Source organism: Macrotis lagotis, chromosome 7 (genome assembly GCF_037893015.1).
Source record: "Macrotis lagotis isolate mMagLag1 chromosome 7, bilby.v1.9.chrom.fasta, whole genome shotgun sequence".
Taxonomy (NCBI): domain Eukaryota; kingdom Metazoa; phylum Chordata; class Mammalia; order Peramelemorphia; family Peramelidae; genus Macrotis; species Macrotis lagotis.
In genome coordinates this window covers 84,621,052-84,647,686 of record NC_133664.1, presented here as the reverse complement: position 1 = coordinate 84,647,686, position 26,635 = coordinate 84,621,052, and the positions used below count along the sequence as shown (strand labels likewise).

General features: G+C 35.2%; 1 protein-coding gene across 4 annotated transcripts in view; it reads right to left on the bottom strand.

Moving 5' to 3' along the window:
* Nucleotides 1–26,635, bottom strand: part of ESYT2 (extended synaptotagmin 2) — a 113,341-nt gene that overhangs the window by 52,276 nt on the left and 34,430 nt on the right. For all 4 annotated transcript variants that reach the window (XM_074193244.1, XM_074193245.1, XM_074193246.1 and 1 more), the window contains exons 2-6: nucleotides 12,688–12,729; nucleotides 10,891–11,025; nucleotides 8,182–8,258; nucleotides 7,276–7,348; nucleotides 6,929–7,018 (exon numbers count right to left, since the gene is read on the bottom strand). In XM_074193244.1, coding sequence (XP_074049345.1) covers nucleotides 6,929–7,018; nucleotides 7,276–7,348; nucleotides 8,182–8,258; nucleotides 10,891–11,025; nucleotides 12,688–12,729 — 417 coding nt within the window. The remainder of the gene's footprint in view (nucleotides 1–6,928; nucleotides 7,019–7,275; nucleotides 7,349–8,181; nucleotides 8,259–10,890; nucleotides 11,026–12,687; nucleotides 12,730–26,635) is intronic.

The window sequence follows — 26,635 nt, the reverse complement described above, 5'->3', positions numbered from 1 at the left end:
TACAAAAGATAACGGCCCATAAGTTGCAGGGATTTTTCTTGCGATCATCTCACAAATACCCTTGAGAAAACTAGGCTTATCCAGATTCCTGCCAAGTTTTCTTCAGGCTAGTTTTGTCTTCCATTACTCTATTTTTTTATGAGAAAATACTGCTCAAAATTGCCCATCATTCTTTGTCTCCTTAAGATTTTAGAGCTATTGGGGCAGCTAGGTGGTGCAGTGGATAAAGCACCAGCCCTGGAGTCAGGAGTACCTGGGTTCAAATCCAGTCTCAGACACTTAATAATGACCTAGCTGTGTGGCCTTGGGCAAGCCACTTAACCCCATTGCCTTGCAAAAAAAACCAAAACCTAAATAAAATAAAAAGATTTTATTTTGAATTTTACAATTTTTTCCCTAATCTTACTCCCTCCCCCCACCCCCCAACAGAAGGAAATTTGTACTCTTTACATTGCTTCCATGGTATAGATTGATCCAAATTGAATGTGATGAGAGAGAAATCATATCCTTAAGGAAGAAACAAAGTATAAGAGATAGCAAGATCAGACAATAAGATATCAGTTTTTTTCCCTAAATTAAAGTTAATAGTCCTTGGTCTTTCTTCAAACTCCACAGTTCTTTCTCTGGATACAGATGGTATTCTCCATTGCAGACAGTTGTCCCTGATTGTTGCACTGATGGAATGAGCGAGTCCATCAAGGTTGATCATCACCCCCATGTTGCTGTTAGGGTGTTTTTCTGGGTCTGCTCATCTCACTCAGCATCAGTTCATGCAAATCCCTCCAGGCTTCCCTGAATTCCCATCCCTCCTGGTTTCTAATAGAACAATAATGTTCCATGACATACATATACCACAGTTTGCTAAGCCATTCCCCAATTGAAGGACCTTTATTTGAGTTCCAATTTTTTTGCCACCACAAACAGGGCTGCTATGAGTATTTTTGTACAAGTGATGTTTTTACCTTTTTTCATCATCTCTTCAGGGTATAGATCCAGTAGTGGTATTGCTGGATCAAAGAGTATGCATATTTTTGTTGCCCTTTGGGTATAGTTCCAAATTTCTCTCCAGAAAGGTTGGATGAGCTCACAGCTCCACCAACAATGTAAATTCACTTTATTTTTATAAAGGATTTTTTTTGGGGGGGGGTTTCTGTCTTCCCTTACATGACTAATATTAAAATATATCTGGCATGATTTCACATATCTAAGCTATATCAAACTGTTTACCATCTCAAGGAAAGGAAAGGAAAGAAAATAATTTGAAACTGAATTTTTTTTAAACTGAATGCTTAAAATTTTCTTCATATGTAACTGGGAAAAATTACAATATTATTTTTAAAATACTCTACAGATTAATTTATACTGAAATCCACTGATGTTTTTGGCAGACATTTCTGTCTAGCAAGTCAAATATTTGCTGACTTATTTCTAAGGACCAAATGAGAAAATGTTAAAAACTTCCTACACCTGGGATTTAACAGGTACTTTATAAAAAATTAGCTATTATTAGCTACCATTTCTAAGCATTTAGGCAATCCAGCAATTTCTTGTTTTGCCAATTATATTGCTCTAACTTCTGGAATGACATTATTAGAGTTGGTTTCAATATCATTTTTGTTGTCTGCCTCCCATTTTTATTTTCAAAAGCTTATTTAGTGAAGGTTAAATCATCTATATTCTATATATTTTTCTCCTAAATTTATAATAAAATTAATTCTTCACTCTGATGATGTGATGATCAAATTTTGCAGACAGATGACCATAATAAATATTTTCCTTCTGTTAAAATATTTCTCATTCATTGAGATATTACTTGGTGTTTACGATGTACAGTCCTGACCAATTTTTTGAAGAAAATGGGCGTGATATAGAGATCTTTGGTATAATCCAAGTCTTTTGATCTCTCTGAACACTTTCCTGTATATTTCTCCTCATCTCCAACTTTTCCCATCCTTCCAATGCAATCAACTACTATTAGAGTTCATGTTGATTAGTCTGTCTTATCAAGTTCTTTTTAGAATTTTTCTATCATTTTATCCTTAGCAATCATTGTTAGTGCTAAAGTTGCAATTATTTTTAGGTTGATAATTTTGGAAATATTTATCATACTTTTAGTACTGTAACATCTGAAAAGACAGGTTAATCGTGTTAATCAGAAAAGACAGCTTAATCATATTAATCTTTTACCCCATAAATTCCACTGGTTCCTTGTCACCTCCACTATTTGATGCTTAAGTCTTCATAAACTTCCCTTTCCAATCTTTTTATACTTTATCCGAACTGCTCTTTCATCAAGTGATACTGCACCCCCCCCCCCGCCATTGTCCCAAAACAAAACACTCTTTTTATTGGATCTGGTTGCTTTTTTTGGATGTCCCCCATACCTGCAATGCTCGCCATTCTGACTTTGTTGACTTCCTTCAAGTTCCTCAAGTCAGATGGGATTGATGTCACCTTTTCCAAACCTAATTCCTGGGCCTTACCTCCACTGTTTGTTTCCTATTTATCTTGGGTAGAACTTATTTGCTTCCATTTGTGTGCATACTGTCTCCTCCACTAGACTGTGAGCTCTCTGAGGGAAAAGACTGTCAAGTGCCTGTCTTTGGAATCCCAGGGCTTAGCACAGGATCAGGCAAACAGAAGGCACTTAATACATGTTTACTAAATGGCCCAACATCCCATGACATAAGAGTTCTTGTAGCTTTGAGGCATACTATAAAATCCATTCTATCAACTTTTTTCCTTTCCTTTTCCAAAACAGCCTTTGATCATTTTATTTAGATAATACTTCATCCTCCAGATTTTTATAGCAAGAATGTCGGGGTGGTTAAGACTCAATTCCTCTGGAAATGTCTACTTGCTGGTCCTTAGACAAGATTTCACATTTAGAGAATTAATAGTTAAATTAAAATTTGTTGATGGTCCAAAAACTGTGCTTCTTAACATGTTCTGCCCTCAAACCCATCACTTTGTTACCACCCCCAATGAAGCATACAAATACCCATGAAGAACCATCATTTTTGGATTTGTCCTGTTTCATGAATCTCCATAATCAAAAAAATCACCACATATCCTAACAATTACAAAACAATCATATATTACACACAGTAGTATTCCATTACATTAATATGTCATCATTTGTTCAATCACTTCCTCAAGTAATTGTCAAGAACTACTATTAATATTTTGGTATGGATTCTTTTCTTTCTTTAATCTCTTTGGGGTATAGGCATAGAAATGTCAATGGGTACACTCAGATACAGTGCTTTGTAAACTTTGGTTTTAAACAGTCAAAGTAACTCCTTAGTCAGATTATTCATTTTCTAAATATCTCATTGAGATTAGAGGACAGTTTATTTTTGTTTGATGAACACAAAATATCCATTCATCACCTTAGTATCTTAACTATAAACCATGTAAATGATCTACTACTTTTCACTTCTTTAATCCCTTAACCAAATGGACTAGTTTTTTGGGTAACTGGATCATCTCCATTCTTCTCCTAAAAAATTCTACATTTATATATGAATTGTAAACTAAGACTAGCCTTCATATTGAATGAACTTCTCCAGTCTAGGAATTAGACTAAGTAAATTCCCATAAGAATATCCCTCAGAGATTTGCATGAACTGATGCTGAGCAAGATGAGCAGAACCAGAAAAACATTGAGCACTCTAGCAGCAACATGCGGGCAATGATCAACCTTGATGGACTCGCTCATTCCATCAGTGCAACAATCAGGGACAATTTGGAGTTGTCTGCGATGGAGAATACCATCTGTATCCAGAGAAACAACTGTGGAGTTTGAACAAAGATCAAGGACTATTATCTTTAATTTAGGAAAAAAACTGATATCTTATTGTCTGATCTTGCTGTCTCTTATACTTTATGTTTCTTCCTTAAGGATATGATTTCTCTCTCATCACACTCAGTTTGGATCAATCTATACTATGGAAACAATGCAAAGATTGACAAATTGTGGAGAGGCACAGTGAATAGAGCACCGGCCCTGGAGTCAGGAGTACCTGGGTTCAAATCCGGTCTCAGACACTTAATAATTACCTAGCTGTGTGGCCTTGGGCAAGCCACTTAACCCCATTTGCCTTGCAAAAAAAAAAAAAAAACTTAAAAAAAAAAGACTGACAAATTGTCTTCTGTGCTGGGTGGGAGGAGGGAAGTAAGATTGGGGGGAAAATTGTAAAACTCAAAATAAATAAAATCTTTATAATTCAAGAAAAGAGACTATGCTTACAGAAAATAAACTACCCTTTAATTTATAAACTACCCTTTAATTTAATCTCAATAACTATGAAAAACATGAACTCTGATTAATACAGAATGAACTACCACAATTCCAGAGGTCTAATGAGGAAAACAATACTAGTCACCCCCTCCTGACAGAAAGGTATTGAACTCAAGAAGCAGAATTAAGACATTCGAGAATACAGTCTAAGTAGAAATTAGTTTTGCTTTACTAGACTTATGTGTTAGAAGGGTTTAGTCTTCTTTCCTCTCTTCCTTTTTACAATTTCAGATAGGGAAAGGGAAAAGAAGAATAATGAAAATATTGCTTTTTAATTGGAGAAAAATATATTAAAAAGCTCAAAGTTTACAGAGGTTCAACAATGTGATTAGCACCAAATTTCTGAATAACAAGAACAGCCAAAAGAGCTTTAAAGTTGTATTTTTATTAAAGAGAAAGAATTACTTGGCAACCCACAGTCGATTTTGTTCTCATATTTTCCAGCTTAAAGTAACTGACAAAAAATCCCTTTGGTCTGTAGCATCTGTTGGGTAATTGTTCATTGCCCGTATATGGCTGAGCTGTCTAAATGAATGACTCCTATATCTTCAGTTTCCAGATTTTTTAAAATAGCATTATAAAATTCTGTTTTCAAGGCTTTCATATAACATATGAATACATTTTATAAATATAAAATATAAATATATTTTCTCATATAAACTATTTGGTAGATTTAAATGAAATAAGAATAATATGGATTTTTTAATAACAATCAAACAATAAAGCACTGAATTTTGCTTCTCTTGTAAACTAGGAAAAAAATTAAGCTGTATTAAATTTCATAGACAAAAAAAATAAAGAATCAAGTACTAGGTGATTTACTGAACATTAGTTTAACCTAGGAGATATTTAGAATATGCACAACTGCATTCATGAAGTACTTAACAGATTTTGAACTAATTATGGACTTTAAAAAAAAGTTTAGCTATAAAGGTCAACGTAGTCTATTAGTCTTTAAATATCCCATTTCTAACAGGATTAAAAACTAATCCTCAAAATAGAATGACTAAATTATCAATACGGTGATGTATTTTTAAAAATTGATAGAATTTTTTATTGGAAAAAATAAAGACAACAGTACAAACTGTTCCTTGTTGATTTTAAAAAATGAGGCCTGAGTTAATCAGACGTTTTTAATCTGAAATCTGTGAACTTAAAAAAAATATTTATTTTGATATTTCAAAAAAAGATGATTTCCTTGGTAACTTTAAGTGTTTTATTTCATGCACTTAACATTTTTTTTCAATAAGGGTTCATGAGTTTCACAAGACTGCCACAGAGGTCCATTTACACAAAAAAATAGTTAAGAAATTCTGGGTTATATAAACCCACAATCCAACAATGTGTGAGAAATGATCTCATTTAGAGATGCAGCCTATAATCAAACCATTTCTTCTGTAAAATATAAAAAAACTTACATAAATTACATAATACAATTATATAACAATTGATATTTATCCTATTTAGTTGCAATCTGTTTTTTTCTTTTAAAAAAATCTGTTAAGTTTTTGCCATACAAAAAAGTATGACATCATTTGCAAGCTGACAAAGAGACCAAGAAAAGTGTGGAAATTTGAAATTGTCATATGGTACGTTAAACTTTTCCTGGCTGAAGAGGCCAAAAGATGAATCATTCCCCCTTGCTCTCTTCCTGCCTTCTCTGACTCCAGTCCCGAAGCACTTGGGGCTCCTCCGCAGGCTTCTTCCCCCACTGAGGGCCATTCTTCCAATCTGACACACTATGTGCCACACAGCCACGGCAGCAGCTTCTGGGAAATGGCCCAGGACCAACTCTGTAGCCACAGGGGAAAGCTGAGCCGAGCAGGCAGAGGCCAGGACAAGATCTGGGGAAAGGGAAAGCAAAGGGAGAGCTCCTTTCCACTACACATCCACAGGACTGCTTCATAGCCTTACTGATAATGTCATAAAAAGGAAAAGTTGATCATGTCAATGGAAAGGCAGCGTGGCACAAAAGAGGCTGGATTTGGAATCAGAAGAAGGGGGTTCAGAATGCAGCACCATGGACTGCATCTCACTCCCTACACATGACCCTGAGCTGGTCCCCTGCCTTGCCGGGGTCCCGGGTCTCATCTGTAAAATGAGGCAGTTGGATGAAATGGGCAATGAGGTCTCCTGTACCTCTGAGTCTGTTTTTATAGGATTCTTCCTCATCTTGCCCTCACATTCACCAAGGAATGAGGTCCTCTGAGAAACCAATTAAGTTTAGGCTTTATCTGTAGTATCAAAGTAAAACTGCAGGATGTTGAACTTCTACAAGAGCCAGATTCAAGACAGAGTGGCAGCTTATATTCAGATGAATAAAATAAATATGTACAAATTAAACTTAATATTAAAAAACTGACCCTCTAAGCAAAATCATTTTTCATAAGATATATAATATTAATATGTAGGGAGTATCAATCCTATTTAAACAATTTTATCATAACAAACTTTCAAAGGTTTAAAAATTATCTCTTTAGAAAGATTCTTTAGAGACATTGAAATATACATAGAATATATTTTAGATGGAAAGAAAGCAAAATAAATAAGAATATTTGTTCTGCAGCTGTTCTTCTGTACTTTATTTTATTAGTGAAGAGATTAAAAATAGTGATGTGAACTTACAGGTTTTCGGAGAAAGAAAATGGACAAAGCTCCAACTAATGGCATGTCCCCAATCAATGGTTCTAAGATAACTCTCATTGTACCATGAATCTAAAATAATGAAAAAAAAAGTTATTGTATATCTTTATATAAACCTAAAAGACAAAAACAAAAAAGTGTTATCATTTTAAAATTCAAGTTTAAATGACTAGTTCAGGATTTCCCAAAATGTCACATACTGAGTTGTGCCACAGTCTATAATTAGTAGACAAAAAACTTTCAAAGAAAGTATGACAAAATGGAAAAAATAAGTTTTATTTTTGATGTATTGTATATTGAACATTTAGTTTTTCTGAAAAAGAACTCACCTGTATACTTTTCACTCCAGCTCTACAGAAGTATCTCTTGATCTCCAAATCAATCTCACAATTTCCCACAAAACTAAAAGAGAAAAAATATATTATTTAAAATAAAAGCAATTAACAATGTATTGTAACCAGACAAATTATTATTTATTCTCAAGGATAGGGCTCAAATGAAATTAAGCCAGACAAAAAAGAAATCAAGTTATGGGGAAAATATTTAATTAATAAAAAATAAACATGCATCATTTTAAGGATAACCATCATCTAAAGAGTTGAAAATTGAGTTGTTCAGTGAAATTGAACAATTAGACCAAGATTTGAATAGAAGAAACAAAGTAAGTTAGATTTCAGCTGAGTAACAATATAGGGCTTTTAATAATTCCAAGTGGCTCTTGCAGCATAAAATCTCATCTTTTTAGCCCAAATATTCTACCAATGATTCTTTACAGCTGAAAATCTTGAAAAACCACAGATCTGAAAAATCAATGTTGTAGATGACACAAAAGGGAATAGAGAGATGTACGGTGTGTAGAAGTAAGCTGTAGCATATTTCAAATGCTGACATGTTTGCAGAGAATTGTGTGAAGAGTTCACTCAGGAGAAGCATGATGTCAACTAGTCATATATCAAGGTGACAACCAACTCCAGGTTGCAGTGGTAAACACTAGAGGAAGGACTCTAATACACTGGACTGATTCTCCCAGGAAGATCAAAGTGAGATCACAGACAAGAGGTGCAAGTATGGCTGGAGTCTAAACTGTCCCACCCACCAGGTAAAAGCCAGGGAAGAGGGGAAGTTCACAGGGTGGCATTATAATGGTCAGTGGGTAGAGGAAGCTGGTTGGGTCAACTTCCCTTTTTCTGGTTGGATTAACTCCTAAGTTAGTGACAGGGCAGAACAATAATTACCTGATCTGAAGGTCCAAAATAATCTGCCGTTTATCCACATTTTCAGTGTACACTTTGACACCATTGATCCTCAGGGGCTGAAACAAATAAGTTTTCAGAATATTACATATAACAAACTTTTGTACTTTATTACATTATATTTTTAGCTTTTCCACTGTGTACTACTACCTTTCATAGATGTTCTAATTTAAGTAAGTTAGATTTTATTTTATTTTATTTTTTTTAGATTTTTCAAGGCAATGGGGTTAAGTGGCTTGCCCAAGGCCACACAGCTAGGTAAGTGTCTGAGGTCGAATTTGAACCCAGGTCCTCCTGACTCCAAGGTCGGTGCCCTATGCACTGTGCCACCTAGCCGCCCCTGGTAAGTTAGACTTTAAAAGCAAGATACCAAAGGGAGGTTATATAAATACATAAGTCTATCATTTTCCTCTCATAAATGAATACTACCATTAACAAAAGAGAATTTCATTTATTGTAATATATTTAAAAGATTATTAGCATTTTGTAAGGAGGAAGTTGTCTCTCCTCATTTCCCACACAATTTAAGATTCAATCTGGATCTATAGATTATCTCAGAAAAAATTATTCTGAACTCAACATCTTCATTTTAAGATCATCAAAATTACTATGTATCCATTCCTTAAAATGAGACCCAGAAGGCAGACAAGATGGTAAGATTAATCCTCTGCCAACCCAAGACTTCCCTGTGTTTCCATGCCTTGACAACATTCACCAGGGTGGATACTATTCCAACCCCTTCACCCCTAAGCAGGTAGAACAACAAGAATCATCAACCTGAAGGCAATGAGCGTCCATGAATTCTGCCAGGATGGGTCTCAAACTGTAGACACAAACTCATAAATCATCCAAGGGCTCAGACTCGAATCTTGTTCCCTTGTAGAAGTTTGTGCTAAAGTGAGCTCTTCAAGAATCCAGAGTCATTTTCACACTGGAATCTAAAGATTTAGACTCTAGTGGAAGGTGGTAAACTACTTAGAAAAATAACATGTCACCAAGGAACAGCAGTGATCAGAAACCTTGATCGGCGGTCAGAGAGACCTAAGTTCAAATCTAACCTCAAAACTCTAGCTGGGTGACCCTAGGCAAATCACATGACTGCTGGATGCCTCAGTTTTCTCATCTGAAAATAGGTACAATAATTAGCACATACCTCCCAGGGTTGACGTGAGGATCAAATTAGGTATTAGTGGAAAAGGTATTATTCCGGTGCCTAATACATACATACTAATTGCTACACAAATATTAACTGCTGCTGTTGTATTTCCCTTCCAACTATTTCCCCAATTTTCACTTCTTGGATCTCCTTTAAAAGGTTATTTGTAGACAAACTTAACATCTTTTTTCTTATCATCTGTTCAAGGCCTCTGGGGCAGAGAGAAAAGAGAACAGATTTTGCAGTCAAGATGATGTCCTCTGCAAACATACAATCTCTCTGGATCAGAATTTCCTCCTATACAAAATGAGGTATGTCTCCAAAGTCTTGTACTAGTTTTAGGAACCTACAAACCTCATCCTATAGAAAGGACAAAAATAAAATGCTAACCTATATTTTGTAATTTCATATTGTTAAAGGGTATATCAATTGATTACTTTAAAAAAAAAAAGGGAACTGCAGCTATGTATTACCCAAAGCACATATGCAAGTGAGGAATGCTAAAATTTCACACACAAAACCACAAAAAAGATCATCTAACTGAAAATTATGTCAATCTGCATCAAAATATTTCTTAGAAGGAATAATTAAAATATAGCTCTCTATGTCAGTATGACATTCAGTTGTACTAAATGGTGTTTACATGATTTGGTTTTGATAACAAATGGTTTAATAATACCTTCACCCTACTTAATGTTGTGGCTTGAAACTCTACTATTAGAGACAGCCATCCCTTGGGATAAGTTTTTAATAGTGTTTTGTTAAAATGTAAATATCCCCAAGAAATACTACATTTTAAAGCTGATTGTTCAGCTATTTAAGCATAAGGGGGACTTCCTTTTAAATAAGCATTCCAATATTTCAACTGGATATATTCCAATTTATCCAAAGCTATTAAAAATCTTTATTAAAGAGGAGAGTAGACTTAGAATTATGGAGCATGATATGGAGAAAAGAACATATGAAGGCTGAGGTTTTTTTTTTTGACACAAGAAGTGCTACTGGAAGAAGATAAAGTTGGATGGAATGCTAGGGGATGGGAGAAGAACTTTAACATGAGAGGAATAATTAAAAAAAGAAAGTGGTCATCTTTCAATTGAAGACAAACTTCTCTTCCTTCACAATTCTGCCAGGGACTGAATTACTCTAATGAACAATAGTAAAAATGAGAAAGACAAAATGATATGGCAGAAAAAGTAAGTAACGAACATCAGATAATCATTGGTGGGGACAGCCAAGTGGTAAAGGGGATAGAGCACTGGTCCCCGAGTCCAGGAAGACCCGAGTTCAAATTCAGCCTCAGCTACTTGATACTTACTACCTGTTTGACCTGGGGTAAGTCACTTTACCCCACTGTCCTAAGAACAAACAAACAAACAATTAAAAAAAAAACACGCAAAGCAATTTGTAAACCTTAAAAATTTTCTAGGCGATTAAGTTCCCTACTGCTAAGTAGTTAAATAACTATTTTACCATGTTACATATATCTATGTGTGCCCACCAAAGACAAAAGAATAATTCAAAATGACACTAACCTGATGACCCATATCAATCTTTGTGAAACTGAAGGTGCTAAGGTGAGCATTTGCTCCCCGCACAGCTGGTTCTATTGTTTCTCGAAACAATTTCTCTATAAACTGGCAAATAAAGGGCCACATGTGTTTTACAGTCTAGGAAGGAAAAATAATCTGTTAAAAAAAAGTTACAAAAACACAACCTGTTCAAGTCATTGAGAACAATGTACCTTCAACCAGATTTATTTTTAGATGCTGCCTGTACATCTTCTGTCCAAGGAACTTGCTGTACTTTAGATGATTTGGGGGTGGGGGGAAATTAAAAGGATTCTATTTCCCACATAGTACAACTGTGTTAAACCAAAATGTAATAGAAGTGCTCTAGGTAATAGTTTTTTTAGTTCTTTCATTCATAATATATATTTAATATCTGAATTAAATTTAACAGGAACAGTGAGATAATTTTTGGTAAACTTCCTCATTTTAATTTACTTTCCTACCTTATAAAGCAAACAGAACAATCTAATATGCCTTCAAGAAATAATTTAAAATTAATTCTCACTATCAACTAATAAAAGGGTAGAAAGTTGAGGACAAATAGAAGAACAAAGTGCATACCCTGACACATGCTTTTATTTTGAGTTTTGACTTGTCCCTTTATATAAATGATAAAGGAAAAAAAGTTCCAGGTATTACTATATATTAGTATGGTCATTATGGTTTAGAATCAGTCATATAAAGTCAAAGTATATCTGATTTGAAATGGCCCAGTCATTCCAAAAAGCCAAGTGGAACAATGCACAAAGATAGACTAAAATGGGAGTATCCTTTGATGCTGCAATACTCACATACCAGGGTAATAGGGTACCCAAAGAGACCAGAGAAAGAGGTACAAAATACCTATAATAAACTTTTTTGTTTATTATACAAAGCAAGTATGGGTGTACCCTTCAACAAGGGATTGATTAAACAAGTTAAGATATATGAGGGTAATAGAAAACTACTCTACTGTTAAAAAAAATACCAAAGGGTAAAGTTTCAAAGAAATCTGGGAAGATTTGTATGAATTTATGCACAATGAAGTGAACAAAATTAGGAGAACAAAGGAAAACAATAATGATGAGAAGTAATTCTGAAACCTCAATGACATATGATCAATTCAATGGTCTCCACAATTCCAGACAATCAATGATGGCATGTGACCCCCTGCTTGACAGAGAAGTCATGGACTCAAACTGTAGTATGAGACATGATGTGCAAGGTAACTTAGCAAGATTTTTTTTTGAGTTTTGTTTTTTTCCCAATGAAGGAAAGTAGGACAGAAAGGATTGGGGAGACGGAGGGGAGAAAAAAAGGAAAAAAAAAAGACAATCACTGAATTATTTTTAAAAACCCACGGAAACAGGACAGCTATAAAAGTGAATTTTCTGAATTTATACTTAAAAAGAAGAAATTTACCAAGACAAAAGTTTTGCATACTGTCATATTTTTCTGTTGTTTATGTATATATATATATATATATATATGAGAAAATTATTTTTCAATGGCTCTAGCTAATATCAGAATAAAAACAATCTTTAAATAAAACAATAAAGTAAGCAGGAAGATGCAGGAAGATACAGAAACGGAAAAAATGCTTCCAACATTCCCTTAAGCTTTTCTTTAGTTACAATTAAAGGAACATTTCCAGGTAATAGCAAGTTACCCAACAAAGTCAAGTTCTATAACAAAGAAAAAAAAAACTGATTCTGCTACATAATTTCAGATACTGTAAACTTTAAAATCTCAAACAGAAAGACAAGAAGATTTGAGTCTTACCTTATTTAGCCATTCTGCTCTTTCAGTGTCTGGAAAATGGACCTACAACAAAAAAGATATAGATATCCTACATTAATATGAATAGGAATAAAAAACTCAGATTACTATTCCACATATCTATGAATACTTGTCAGAAATTAATGATTAAAAAACTCAAAGGAAAGTGAACCTAGTTGTACCATATCTAATACTAGATCTAAAACTATATCATAAAGCAGCAGTCATCAAAGTGATCTGGTACTCTCTAAGAAACAGATGGATCAGTGAATTAGATTAGGTACAAAAGAAGCAATAATAAATATTTGCCTTGATTTTATATATATATATATATATATATATATATATATATATTGCTTTTGAAAACCTATTGTTTTTATATACTCTGCAAGTTGCAAAATTAGGTCTATATTACTCTATTAACAACTGAAGGAAAACAATCTAAAAAAATGAAATAAAGGTATGATCATTTGGACCTTTGACATTATTAGTTTAATAGTACTTTGAGGAAGAGAAAAAACTGTAAAGTTCTAAGTGCCAAAAACCCAATCTTTCTCCTATATTTTAGCCATCTATACAACATCCTCACTTGCATGCTCTGCTTATATCTGAAACCTGAATTCATCTTCCATTTAACATTTGCTCCTCAGCAACAACAAAATCCAAGTGATAAGCCTAATTGTTCCTTTTTTTACAAGGCAATGGGGTTAAGTGATTTGCCCAAGATCACACAGCTAGGTAATTACTGAGGTAGTATTTAAACTCAGGTACTCTTGACTCTAGGGCTGGTGCTCTATCCACTGTGTGGCCACTTAGCAGCCCCAAGTCTAATCATTCCTAATGAAACATCCCAAAAAGATATATAAAATGCACTTTCTCTAGCCTTAGGTAAGCCAAAGGCAACCCAAATTCATATAATTCATATAAATGGTACAGTTGGGGAAGCTCATAATGGAAAAAATTGTTGCAGAGACACACTATGGCTATGAATTTTCAACACCATGCTGAGGGGAACTTTGCAGGCTTTTAATAAAGGAAAAATTAAAGAAATTCAATAGGCTGAAAAGCTTTACTAATGATATCTAAAGTGGTCCAAAATATTATTGACAGTAGATAGGGCAGGAAAAGGAGAAATAAACTCAAATGGAAGAACAACCAACAGTTTAATCACTGAGATAGTAAAAGAACAAAAGAAAAACTTCAGTGCTTAAGGCAGATCCTATCCAGAGGAAACTGCTAAACATCACATGTTGATGAAAAAATTTGGAGTGGGTACAATTGTAATAAAGATAAGCATCTTTCACTGGTGACTAATGAATCATACAAAGTCCTCTGGGGTGGACAAGGATTCTGTTAATATTCTTTTTGATTCCTGCTCCTCTATTATGGCACAAAAATCTTAGACAAAGTCTAGGCTCCTGAGATGAGCCTGCTGTTAAACAAGAAACAGATCTATTCTCAACCATCAGTTAAGATGGAGACCTTTCTTCAAAGAAAGAATAATCTTAAGGTTATTGTTGAAAGTTAGTTTTTAAAGACGCTAAATTGTAAATTTGTTAACTGATTGGTGATTGAAGGAAACTTGGAATTAGGGACAGTTAAGAAATAATGGGGGGGGGGGGCCTCAGTGGATAGAGCACCGGCCCTGGAGTCAGGAGTACCTGAGTTCAAATCCGGCCTCAGACACTTAATAATTACATAGCTGTGTGGCCTTGGGCATGCCACTTAACTCCATCACCTTGCAAAAAAAAAAAAAGAAAGAAAGAAAGAACAGGGGCAAAAAGGAATTTATATGATCCAGCAAAAAAGGACAGTCCAAAAGATAAACAAAAGGCAATGTGAAGAAAATGGTGGGAATCTCCATACATACACACACAGACACACAGACACACAGACACACACACATACACACACACAAAGAAGATGAGTGTGGATTGAGAAGATCTGAGTCTGAGTCTCAATTTTGCCCCCCCACCCTAAAATGCATTCATCTACTTGACCTATGAAATGAGATTAGCATTTGAACTACTTAACTCACAGGGTGCTTATGAAGATCAAATGAATTAATTCAAAGTTGTTCTTTTTTAAAATTATATAAATATTTTATTTATTTTCTAATTATATACAATAGTGATTTCTACCTATCATTTTTTTGGTAAGGTTTTGAATTGCACTATTTCCCCCCTCAACAGAAGGCAATCTGATAATCTGAAAGTTCTTCTTAACAAGTTAGGTGCCATAGAAACTTATCCAGAGAAATAGCCTTAAGGACTTGCTAAAAGGGCAGAATAGCAGATGACCTGTAGCACATTTTCTTACTTTGCCTTGCCCTGACCCTTCTGAACTACCAGACCTTACAACCTGTCCTGCAGTTGCATTTTGCAGACCAGAGTCCACATACCCTGAAGGATTTAACCCATTCTTTGAAACTCCCTTCACGGAGCCTGCAACACTCTGACTGGTGAAAAGCTAACAAAACCAGAATATCTTCCCATTTGACCCTGGCAATCTTCTTGCTTTCTACCCTACTTTTTTTTCCTTCCTTCCTGTATTCCTTTCCAGCTGAAACAATAACAAAAACAACAACTAGCATTTGTAGAGTGCTTTAAGGTTTGTAAAGCACTTACAAACTGCTCATTTTATTCTCATAATAGCCTTATGTTTACAGATACTACTTTGCTTTAGTGTCAAAGATGAAATGACATGTGCTGGGTCATATAGCTGGTATGTCAGGTGATTCCCCTTACAACTGAAGTAATTTCCCAGACCAAAACATCCCTCCCTGACCACAACTCTTCTGTAGGAGTTGTCTCTCCCTAGATACTTTGAGGGCAGAGTATTTGACTTCTGTATTTGTATCTTTAATGCTTTAGCACAGTGCTTGGAAATGCTTTTTCATTCATTTCTTCCCATATTAAAGTTGTCATAAAGGTGAACAGTTGTGAAGTTGGGCATTAGGTTCCAAAGTTAAACCACTGAGAGGACAAACACTGCTTAGACAGTAATTGAGATGCCCCCCCCCAGCCCTCCCAAAATCAGCATGCTGAACCCAGAATGATTTCATCATTAATTTGTTCTATTTTTCCATTTAAAGTGACCACTGTAATCTAAGACCTAATATCATTCACATTATATGTTACAGAAGTCAATTTTGCTTACTCTTAAGTATGTTCTCAATAGTTACTGAATTAAAGTGAACTCAGGGTGAACCAGAGTAACCTTATATGCTGGAATCTACTGTAAATCTTTCAATTTTATTCCTTTTTGTTCATATAAAGCAAACATAACTCATTATGAACCACTAATGATTTGAGCAATAGTTAGGTAACCAAAATTCTTTTTTCCTCCACTATAAAGTATCACCTATGATATTTCTGGTAAACCCAGCCATTCAAACTATTTTAAGAATATAATGAAGTTTTCTAATATTTGCCCTGTTCCAACCTTACCTTCCTTGAAATATCATTTGATCCCATCCTTTCCTGATCAAGAAACAACAGGGATTCCCTCATATATATTGTGTCAAATCCCAACTCTTCATTTGAAATTACTAACATTCTTCACAGATCTTTAAGGCAACTATGTGGCAGAGTGAATAGCACCATGAATAGAGGCCCTGGAATCAGGAGGACTTGAGTGCAAATCAGACACTTGATGCTGATAAGCTGTGTGACCTTGGGCAAGTCACTTAACCTTGACTGCCTGGCATCCAGGGCCCTCTCCTTCTGGAAGAGAAAGTGAGGCTGTTGACTTAGCACAGCACCCTCTCATTCAAATCCAATCATGGGCTTGTCATGGCATCACCTCTCTGATGTCATGGTCTTCTTCAAGAATGAAGGACAAACCACAATCTCATCAGCTATAATTTTTCTATCATTCTACTTTTAAAATTCTTATCCAGTCAAATTTACCTGCTTATCCATTTACACAAAGTTTACTCATTCAGGTTTCTTTATACATTAAGACAATCTATGTGCTGTAAAGAACCTCAAAATCACCATTTGTTTACAACTAAATTCCTTTTACAGTATCTTCCACAAGTAGTCATCCAGATTACATCCGAGTGTGAGGAACTACAGGCTCTCCTTCCATCTATATCAAACAATCAAAATTCAATTCAACTCATCTGTTCCATGAAGCCAGCTTCTCCAAATTTGATCATTTCTTAAAAATTCCTTAAATGGGGCAGCTAGGTGGCACAGTGTTTAAGCACCAGCCCTGGAGTCAGGAGGACCTGAGTTCAAATCTGGCCACAGACACTTAATAATTACTTAGCTGTATGGTCTTGGGCAAGCCACTTAACCCCATTTGCCTTGCAAAAACCTAAAAAAAAAAAAAAAAATTCCCTAAATCATTTCTGCTCTGAGTTAATATTTTGTCTACACTTTCTACCAGGATGATTGGTGTGATTTACCTGTTTTGTGTGTCCAAGCAGATTACAAAATCATATACAAATATTTTATCTGTGTTTATCATTCCAACAACATATAATAAAACACTGTATATGTAGTCAGGGATCAATATATTTTTGCAAAGCATAAAATTATTTTATTGTCCTAATTCTTCAACTTATGTTTTACCTTGTTATAGGCAGGTAAATGAACCAGCATATAGAGTTCAAACAGCCTGAGACATAGTAACCATGAAACCTTGGGCAAATCATTTAACTTCAATTAGCTTCAGTTTCCTCCTCCTAGTGATGTACATAAGCATCAGCAAAAAAGATGATTACTGAATTTTCTACAGGAAAAAGACTTTGCAATTTTTTTATCTTTATATCTATGCTAGTATACCACCGTATGAGAGAAGAAAAGGAATCAAAGGAAATACAATTTGCACAAGAAAAAAAAAAAGATAAAATTTCCCAAGACCTATTTCTCAACAGAAATTTAAACCACCTTTTAACATGTCTTTACTTTAACACTTGAAAGGATCCATGACTTCATCATAGTGGGTATTCGCTAAATCACCAAAAATCAAAAAACTTTCCACCCACATCTTAGTACACAGGTTCCTGAAATTAGGTCCAAAAACTTTTATCACCAACTTTCTTGAGAGAAGCCTCTCCAAATTTAGCCAATCCAATTGAACAAATCATTCAAGATCCCTGAACCTTACTTTCCTCAACAGCATAATTAGAATAAAAAAAAACTTGTAAGTATAAGGTTATGAAGAAAAACTAATATGCAAGTGCATGGTGAACCTTGAAGAGATATGTAAATGTCAATCACTATGATTTTTTTTTGTTGTCCACAGTCATTATTTTCCCGGTATTTGGAGCTTCCCAGTTAGTACCTTATCTGATCAAGAACTAGCACAGCCAAGTAGCATCATGAAGTAGAAAGAGAAGGAAATCAATGTAGCCAAAACTAGGAGAAAAAAAGGAAACTGGGAGAGAAAAAAAATTAAACCAAGTTTCTATGATAAAGATCTTATTTCTCAAAAATTTAGAGAACTAGGTCAAATTTATAAAAATAAGAGCTATTTCCCAATTGATAAATGATAAAAGGATATGACTGACCAAGCAGTTTTAAGAGGAAGAAATCAAAGTCATCAATAGTGATATAAAAATATTCTAAATCATTATTGACTAGAGAAATGCAATATTTTTTTGAGGTACCAACTATCAGTAGTCATCGGAATGGCTAAGATGATTGATAAACAGGAAAATGGTAAATGCTGGAAGAGATGTTGGAAAACAGGGACATTAATGCACGACTGGAGCTGTGAACTGGTTCAATCATTCTGGAGAATACTTTGGAAATATGACCCAAAGGGCTATAAATGGTGCATAGCCTTTGACCCAGCAATATCACTATAAAGGCCACACCCCCAAGGAGATCAAAGAAAGGAAAAGGATCCAAAAGTACAAAAATATTTATTGTAGCTCTTTTTGTGAAAACAAAGAATTAAAAAAAAGTGATGCCAATCAATTTGGAAATGGCTAAAGAAACTATTTTATTTGAATGTAAAAGAATACTGTGTTGTAAGAAAGGAAGAGGAAGATGGTTTCAGCAAAATCTAGGAATACTTGTGTGAACTAATGCAACGTGAAGTCAGGAGAACAATTTACATAGTAAAAAGCATTATTGTTGAAGATAATCAACTGTGAAAGTCTTGTTAAGTCTGATGAATACAGTAATCCATAAAATTTCAAAAGACTCATTTTAAAAGGCTCTCCAATTCCAGTTAGATAACGGAAAGATTCAGAGTGCAGATTGGAGCATATTTTCCCCCTTTGTTTTTCTTTTTAAATCTTTTAAAAGATTTTATTTATTTTGTGTTTCACAATTTTTCCCCTAATCTTACTTCCCCCTCCCCCCCTTTGTTTTTCTTGGGGCTTTTTTGTGGGGTGGGAGGACATGGTAAACGTGGAAATATTTTACAAGACTTCACACACACACACACACACACACACACACAGACTCTCTTTTATATTTTAAAGAGCAGCAGACTTAAAGAGTTAGCAACTCTGTGACCTTAGAAAATAGCATCACCTCTGGGCCTCAGCTAGCAAATGATAGCTCTAAATCTGTAAATCTTAGTTTATTACCTTGGAATTCATCTCATCTAAACCAACTACTTCATTTTGTAGTTGAGAAAAACGAAAGCCGGAGAGGTAAAGTGACTCACTCAGTTTTAAGACTAAAAATAATGTCAAAGTCAAGAACTGATACATCCCCTGGTTTTCTAGGTGGTACAGTGACAGAGTTCTGGGAAGATCAGAGTTCAAATTCAGTCACAGACACTTATTAACTGTGTGACCCTGGCCAAGTTAATTAACCCCTACTTCCCTCAGTTCCCTCTTCTGTAAAGTGAGAATAATAACACCTTCCTCCCAGGGTTACTGTGAGGATTAAATGAGATGATAATTGTAAACTGTTTATAGTGGTGCCTAGTACAGAATAAATACTATAAAAATAGCAGCTACTAAAATTGTTGGATTGGATTAGTCCAATGCTCATTCTACCATACCAAGAACTTAAAAGGGCAGTCATGTCAACAGTTTGTACTTCCTTCAAAGGTGATAACCACAACCACAAACAACTTTTTTTTTTTTGCAAGGCAAATGGGGTTAAGTGGCTTGCCCAAGGCCACACAGCTAGGTAATTATCAAGTGTCTGAGGCTGAATTTGAACTCAGGTACTCCTGACTCCAAGGCCGGTGTTCTATCCACTGCGCCACCCAACCACCCCCAAGAACAACTTCTAATTCTCTAAAATTTAATTTTTTGACATCATCCATAAAGAATATAATCAAGATATTTTGAGGCCTTCCCTTTTAGGCCTTCCATTTCTTGTCCTAGTGGGGGGCGGGGGGCTCTAACCACACATTAACCTGTCCTTTTTTGTAATTGTGCATTTCCTAGATTTAACAGTTTTTTACACTATTTTGCAAAGAAATAATCATGGATAAAAAACTGCCACCTACTTAGTCCTCCAAGCTTCTTTCCACTCTGGTCACCAGTGATTTTGATTCTTTTAATCACCTGGGTTTGTGAAGATAGCAAACAAACTTTGGATCATCAAACTATATATCACTGTACTTTTTTCCAAAATAATTTTCCAAATACTATTTAAACTTTATCCTCCTCAATTTTAAGCCCAGATCCAGTGCCTCTCTCTGACAGATATGGTGATGCAATGCCATATGCAATTTGATGGGTAACAAGAATTCTACACCATTTGGTTTTTTCTCTATGTATAGTCAGGCCAATTACTTTGGTATGACTCTGGATTTGAACAAGGACACCATCTGATGTTTCTGGAACTTGAAAGAAGTCAGGAACTATAGGGTTTGTTTCTATATAAGGCATGTTGCATAACAAGGGGAAAAAATCTTTGAGGAATTCTGTTTCATACCTTGTTTGATTATGATAATCAGAGAATCATTAAAACATTTCTGTAGCATCAACTATCACATCTCTATCAACGTATCTTATATAATCTTAATATATGTAAAGGAAATAGTGTGCTGGAGGTGGGGATTCTAAGGTTTTCTTTTGTTCTACTGCGTCAAACACTTTTTAATAATCAGCAATAAAAACAACAGGATTCAATATTCCCTACATTTGTAAATATGACTAAATGACAATGTTGTAGTGTGCTCTCATTTCTTCTATTTTCATAACATACTTAAGAAAATGTCAAATATCCTATAAGGGATAAGAAATTAGTAGATAGAATTGCTAATGCCTTTGTAGTTGCTTTTTAAAATAAAAATAGATCTTTCCATTCTTTTGGAATTTTTCCTTCTTTAACAATATCAAATGTGGCCAAGAGAGTTGATGATTAGTTCAACAGAAGTAATGGGGGGGGGGGGGTTATCTAATCATTAGTTTTATTGGAGACATAATTAGTTGCAGTGTTCGTTATAACTCAAGTTTTTCACAATTACTTTCCTTTAAAATTCTGTTGTCATAAAAATTGTTCTGGTTTCTTTTAATTCACTCTGAATTAGTACACACAAGTTTTCTCAGGTTTCTCTGAATCAGTTCATCCAAGTTTTCTCAAGTTTTTCTGAATTTCTTTTGTAATTACTGATGGCACATTCTCTCTTACCCCTTTCTAAGGAATTTATTTGCTCTGAAACATGGGAAGCCTGAAACAAAGATTCCAGGCATGGCTAACATTTCACACAGTGATGGCATTCAATAAAAGATCTAGTTACCTAGAAGCACTCTAGGAAACCTGTCATGGTTAAAGATATTAAGGAGACGGGTTGAGACTATATCCTAGTGGAGGGGCGGGGAATCTACTTATTGCATTTTTTCCAACTGGCTCCCAAAACAGAGACAAAGTTCAAGACTGGGTTTACATGAAGTGGTATTACAAGCCAGTGTAAAATGAATCACTTTGCATGTTTAATAATGGTTTGTTTATCTGGTGTTTCAGTACTTTGTCATATCCAGAAACGGTTGGTTAGCAACATATTGAAACTTAATAAATATTACATTCTTTCACAAGTAAAGCTTTGGTATCAGACCCAGTGTCTTATACATAGAGCGAGAATATTTAAAAGCTACTTTCCATTAGTGGTGGCCAACTAAATACTTTCCTTTAAAAGCCAGAGGACTGTGGAAAAGATTGAAGTGCAATGAAGAGATGTTGTTTATAAAGTCACAGAAGTTCAATGTCTGGCAGAGCTAAGAAAATGAATTACTTCCCTACCCAAAAATGAACTAAAGCAGAAAAGTCAAATAAACAAGCAACATAAGTATGACTATACCATATTAAAATGTCTTTTAAAATATTTAACAAAATAAAAATACAGTAGAGCATAGATAATGATAATATATAATTTACTAAGTCTAGAGCAAACTGTTTCTATTTGATACCACTGAACTAAAGGATATCAAAATAGTTTCATGTCTGTCCTTAAACAAATTAGTCAAAATTATTATTATTATTATTATGACTACTACTATTATTATTATCATGCTTATTAAGTTACAAATTTAGGATTTTATATTATTTTTATTAAATACTAAAAATAATTTAAATAAATAATTTGTTTAATTTAATTAAGTACTATTAATTCTATTACAGTTTAAAAAGTAAAGAAAGCACAATTTTTTTAATTTTTAAGAAACTGTTTATTTAAGGCAATGGGGTTAAGTGACTAGCCCAAGGTCATACGGCTAGACAATTATTAAATGTCTGAGGTCACATTTGAACTCAGGTCCTCCTGATTCCAGGGCAGGTTCTCTATCCACTACGCCACCTAGCTTCCAATATCTTATGAGGGGGAAAAGGACTTGGAGGGAAAAAAAATCTCAAACCAAAACTTTCTGGGACCTTTAAAACCAAGTGAATGGTTTCTAGACTGTTTTCTTTATCTAACTAAAGCAACCTAGAGGTCACCATCATGACAAATTTTCAAGCAGGCCTTTACTAAGAGCCTGTCCAGCTTCGTCCTCCTCACACTCCTCACCAATCCTCCTCTACACCTCCACCCCTCTACCTCCTCTACTACCCACACCAGTGCTCAGCTGGACACACTGTCCTTAAAGGGCTGTGATTAAGAATGATAAGGTTCGGGGTGGCTAGGTGGCGCAGTGGATGGAGCACTGGCCCTGGAGTCAGGAGTACCTGAGTTCAAATCTGGCCTCAGACACTTAATAATTACCTAGCCGTGTGGCCTTGGGCAAGCCACTTAACCCTACTGCCTTGCAAAAAAAAAAAAAAAAAGAATAAGGTTCTATTACTTGATTATTGGTTCACCTGGTATAACTTTGCTACTCAATTTGGGGCAGCTTGGGGAAAGAAATGGTTAAGAACCAAAGCTCCATCTACAACCAAAAGCAGAAAGTTCATAAAACCAGGGCTAAAAGAAAACATTCCCAGAATGGGTATGCTCCTGGGAGAAATCTTTAGCAAGAATTCTTTTCTAATTCTGTTATGAAACACAGAGCTAGAGCTGGTCCACAGGAGGGATTCAATCTGTACTGGCTGGTGTTAAGTCCCTTAACTATTATGACTAGTTGCTTGGTATCTGGTTTAAATTTTCTATGACCTCTATCTTTTGTGAATTTAAACACATTTGCCAATTGCTTGCTGACAACATGCATACACATAAAAATTATGCATAGCATTAATTAATAATGAAAGCCATTTTCCCTTATGTAAGGAACTTTCTGTAGCAAAGTTTATTTCTTCCACCTACAAAACCATTCATCTGTCAAATCCCAAGGAGTGAGTGTCCTCCATCAGAGGACATCATCCCAGGCTTGACTGGCAAAATAGAAGTAGCAGTCCAAAGGAAGACTGATGCTCACAGTAACTTCCTGTGTAGATTCAATTGCTTCTAGCTTTCTTTTGTGCTATTCTTCCAAATCTAAAGTTCACAGGAAACTGTCCACCAAGATCTAGAAAACTTCCCAGAACCTAGGATGATCAACAAGATCCTCCACATCCCTTTCTTAGTCAAACAAGGAACACTGCAATTCCTACTCTCAAACCCATCAACCGATTTTAGTATTCAACTGGTTGATGGGTTTGAGAGTAGGAATAGCAGTGTTCCTTAAGGTTTCAAAATGGAAAGACGAGTAACAGACCACACCTGGCTCTTCATCAGTCACCATTCTAGGAACCACCCAAAAGGAGGAAATATTCTTAATACATATTATTTGGTATTTTTCCTGTTTAAAAAATAAGAGGAAAAGTGAGGAAGCCATATTTGAAACTGCCCCACCACTGTGACAATCCAAGCACAGATCTGGATGACTGCAACATCCTCTCCTACTGCAAGTTCTCCTGGGGTCTATATCAGCCATATGCTACATCTTTAATAAATCTCACTAGGACATGTAAATTTTACGAATGGACTTTCCTCCTTTTCTCCTCTATGTGACTCCTTTAGAGAGGCTTTTGTCTTCAAATGTGGGAAATGAAATAGAGAAAATGATCCAAATCTCTCATTTCAAACTTCTAACTTGTGAAAGCATTCTTCATTGATAATTCTACAGAATTTTGTGAACTTTAGCAACAGATGAAGTATAGCTTACACTATGAGGCTAACATCTGCTATATACTGGAAGAAAACAATATACATATTCTCAATTTCTTATTCTAGCTCTCTCTCTCTCTCACACACACACACACACAAGTTATGAAGTAGTAGTAGAGAAAGATCCACAAATGGAATTTCCTGCAGTGGCCAATAATTGGACTAGGGCTCCCTTTCCAAGACCACATTATAAAATAGTTCTCATATCTGGTCTTCAGTCCTAAGAGACCCTTAAATAGAAAGAAAAACTGAGAAAACAATCCAACAAAGGGGATAGTGCAGGCTTATCCTGCCCAACTAGAAATTTACATGGAGTGTTAGGAAGATGAGTAGATGCATTGGACAGGAAGAGAAGTCTGACATTGGAGAGAAGTAGAAAATGTGGTTTTCCAACTCAAATACACAGGTTCCAACAAATAAATAGGTTCATTTTTAAGATTCATCACACAAATTTCCCTTGGTTTATATCTCAGTCCTGGGAACTTCAGTATCTGATTCATTTTGCTTGCACAAAAAGATCTCTGCTTTCCTATGAACACTCAGGCTAAAAGGAGCATTAAACAAAGAAAAGGTTTTATTTATTTATTCAACCATTTTAAAAATGCATAAAATCAAAAAAATTTTCCCACACCCTTCCCAAAGAGACCAATAAAGCTCTTCTGACTTGCACTAACATTTACCTTGTTTGGCTCAAGATTCCCAACATTTGTAGACTGGTAAGCAGTTCTTTAAAAATGAAGTTACCAGGTAAGTTAGGAATTGTTTAGGTGAAGACAAGAATAGGGGAGGCAGGGAGATAAGAGTACAGGCAGACAGTTCTAATTTGAGTGGAGCACTAACAACAGGTCTGAGGGAGACCTCCTCCAAACCTAAGAGAGGTCTGTAAAATGGGGACGTGCAGAGTGGAGCAGGAGCCCTGGAGGCAGCCAAACCGCAAACAGCAGTTATTTTGAAAGCATGAGGCCAGAGACAATAAGGAGGTCAGACTACTAGTCAGAAGAGATTACAGGGGATCCTCTGGGCTGGCACTGGATGCAGCTTACACTGACTGGTAACTCCTGCCAATACACAATTCTAGGTTGCAGTTCCATGGCAAAGAGAATGCTGGTAACTGGTCACAAGGGAGCATGGAGTCTGGTCATAGTTCCAGGAGGAATGCTAGCAGCAGCAGCAGCAGGTAAACAAAGGACCTGATCACAGTTCCAGAGCCAAGAGAAGACCAGTGCTTGTGGCTGCAGGGGAGCAGGGTTGCAGGTTCCAAGAACTAGCTCTGAAGATAGCAGCATGAAAAAAGCAACATCCCAAGGATGAGCAGAGCCCAAATTTAACAAAATTCAAAGTCAAAAAATAGATTGGAGAGTGATCAAACAATAAAAAATTAACTTCATAAAAAGCCACCAACAGTGGTAGGGAAGAGGCAAGATATAAACTTAGAGGGCAACAATGTGAAAACAGAAACAAAGCCACAAAGAAAAATGCTAACTGGATCCAAGCCCAGTAAGGATGCCTGAAAGAGTTAAGTTTGCTAAAGCGAAAATTGGGAAAAGAAATGAGAGTAATACAAAAAAACGAAAAGAGAATTAATATCTTGGTTTTTTTTAAGGTACAAAAATACTGAATAAAATAACACTTTAAAAATAGAATTGGCCAAATGTAAAAGAGACATAAAAATTCACTGAAGAAAAGAACTCCTTAAAAATAATTAGCCAAATGGAAAAATATAAAAGCTCAATAAAAAAATAATTCTTTTATTTCCTTTTTTATTTTTTAATTTTTATTTTAAGGAGTAATGAAGTAACTTGCCCAAGGTCACACAGGCAATTGTTAAGTGTCTGAGGCCGAATTTGAACTCAGGTCCTGTGCTCTATCCACTACACCATCTAGTTGCCCAAGAAAATAATTCTTAAAAATTAGAATTTGGGGGGCAACTAGGTGGCTCAGTGGATAGAGCACCGGCCCTGGAGTCAGGAGTACCTGAGTTCAAATCCAGCCTCAGACATTTAATAATTACCTAGCTGTGTGGCCTTTGGGAAAGCCACTTAACCCCATTGCCTTGAAAAAACTAAAAAAAAAAAAAAAATAGAATTGGAGAAAGGGAAGCTAATGATTCCATGAGACTTCAAGAATTCAAAAGAATGAAAATTTGAAAAAATGGAGGAAAATACCAAAAAAAATTGAAATATCTCACTGGAAAAACAATCAACCTGGAAAAATAGATAAAGAAGAAATAATTTAAGACTTAGTGGACTGCCTGAAAGACAAAAAAAGATTCTAGACATCATATTTTAAGAAATTATCAAGGAAAAACTGACCTTATCTTAGACCCAGAGGGTAAAAGAAAAATTGAAAGAATATATTGACCACCTCCTGAAAGAGATCCCACAGGAATATTATTGTCAAATTCTAGAATTTCTTTATTAAGGAGAAAGTAATACAAGAAGTT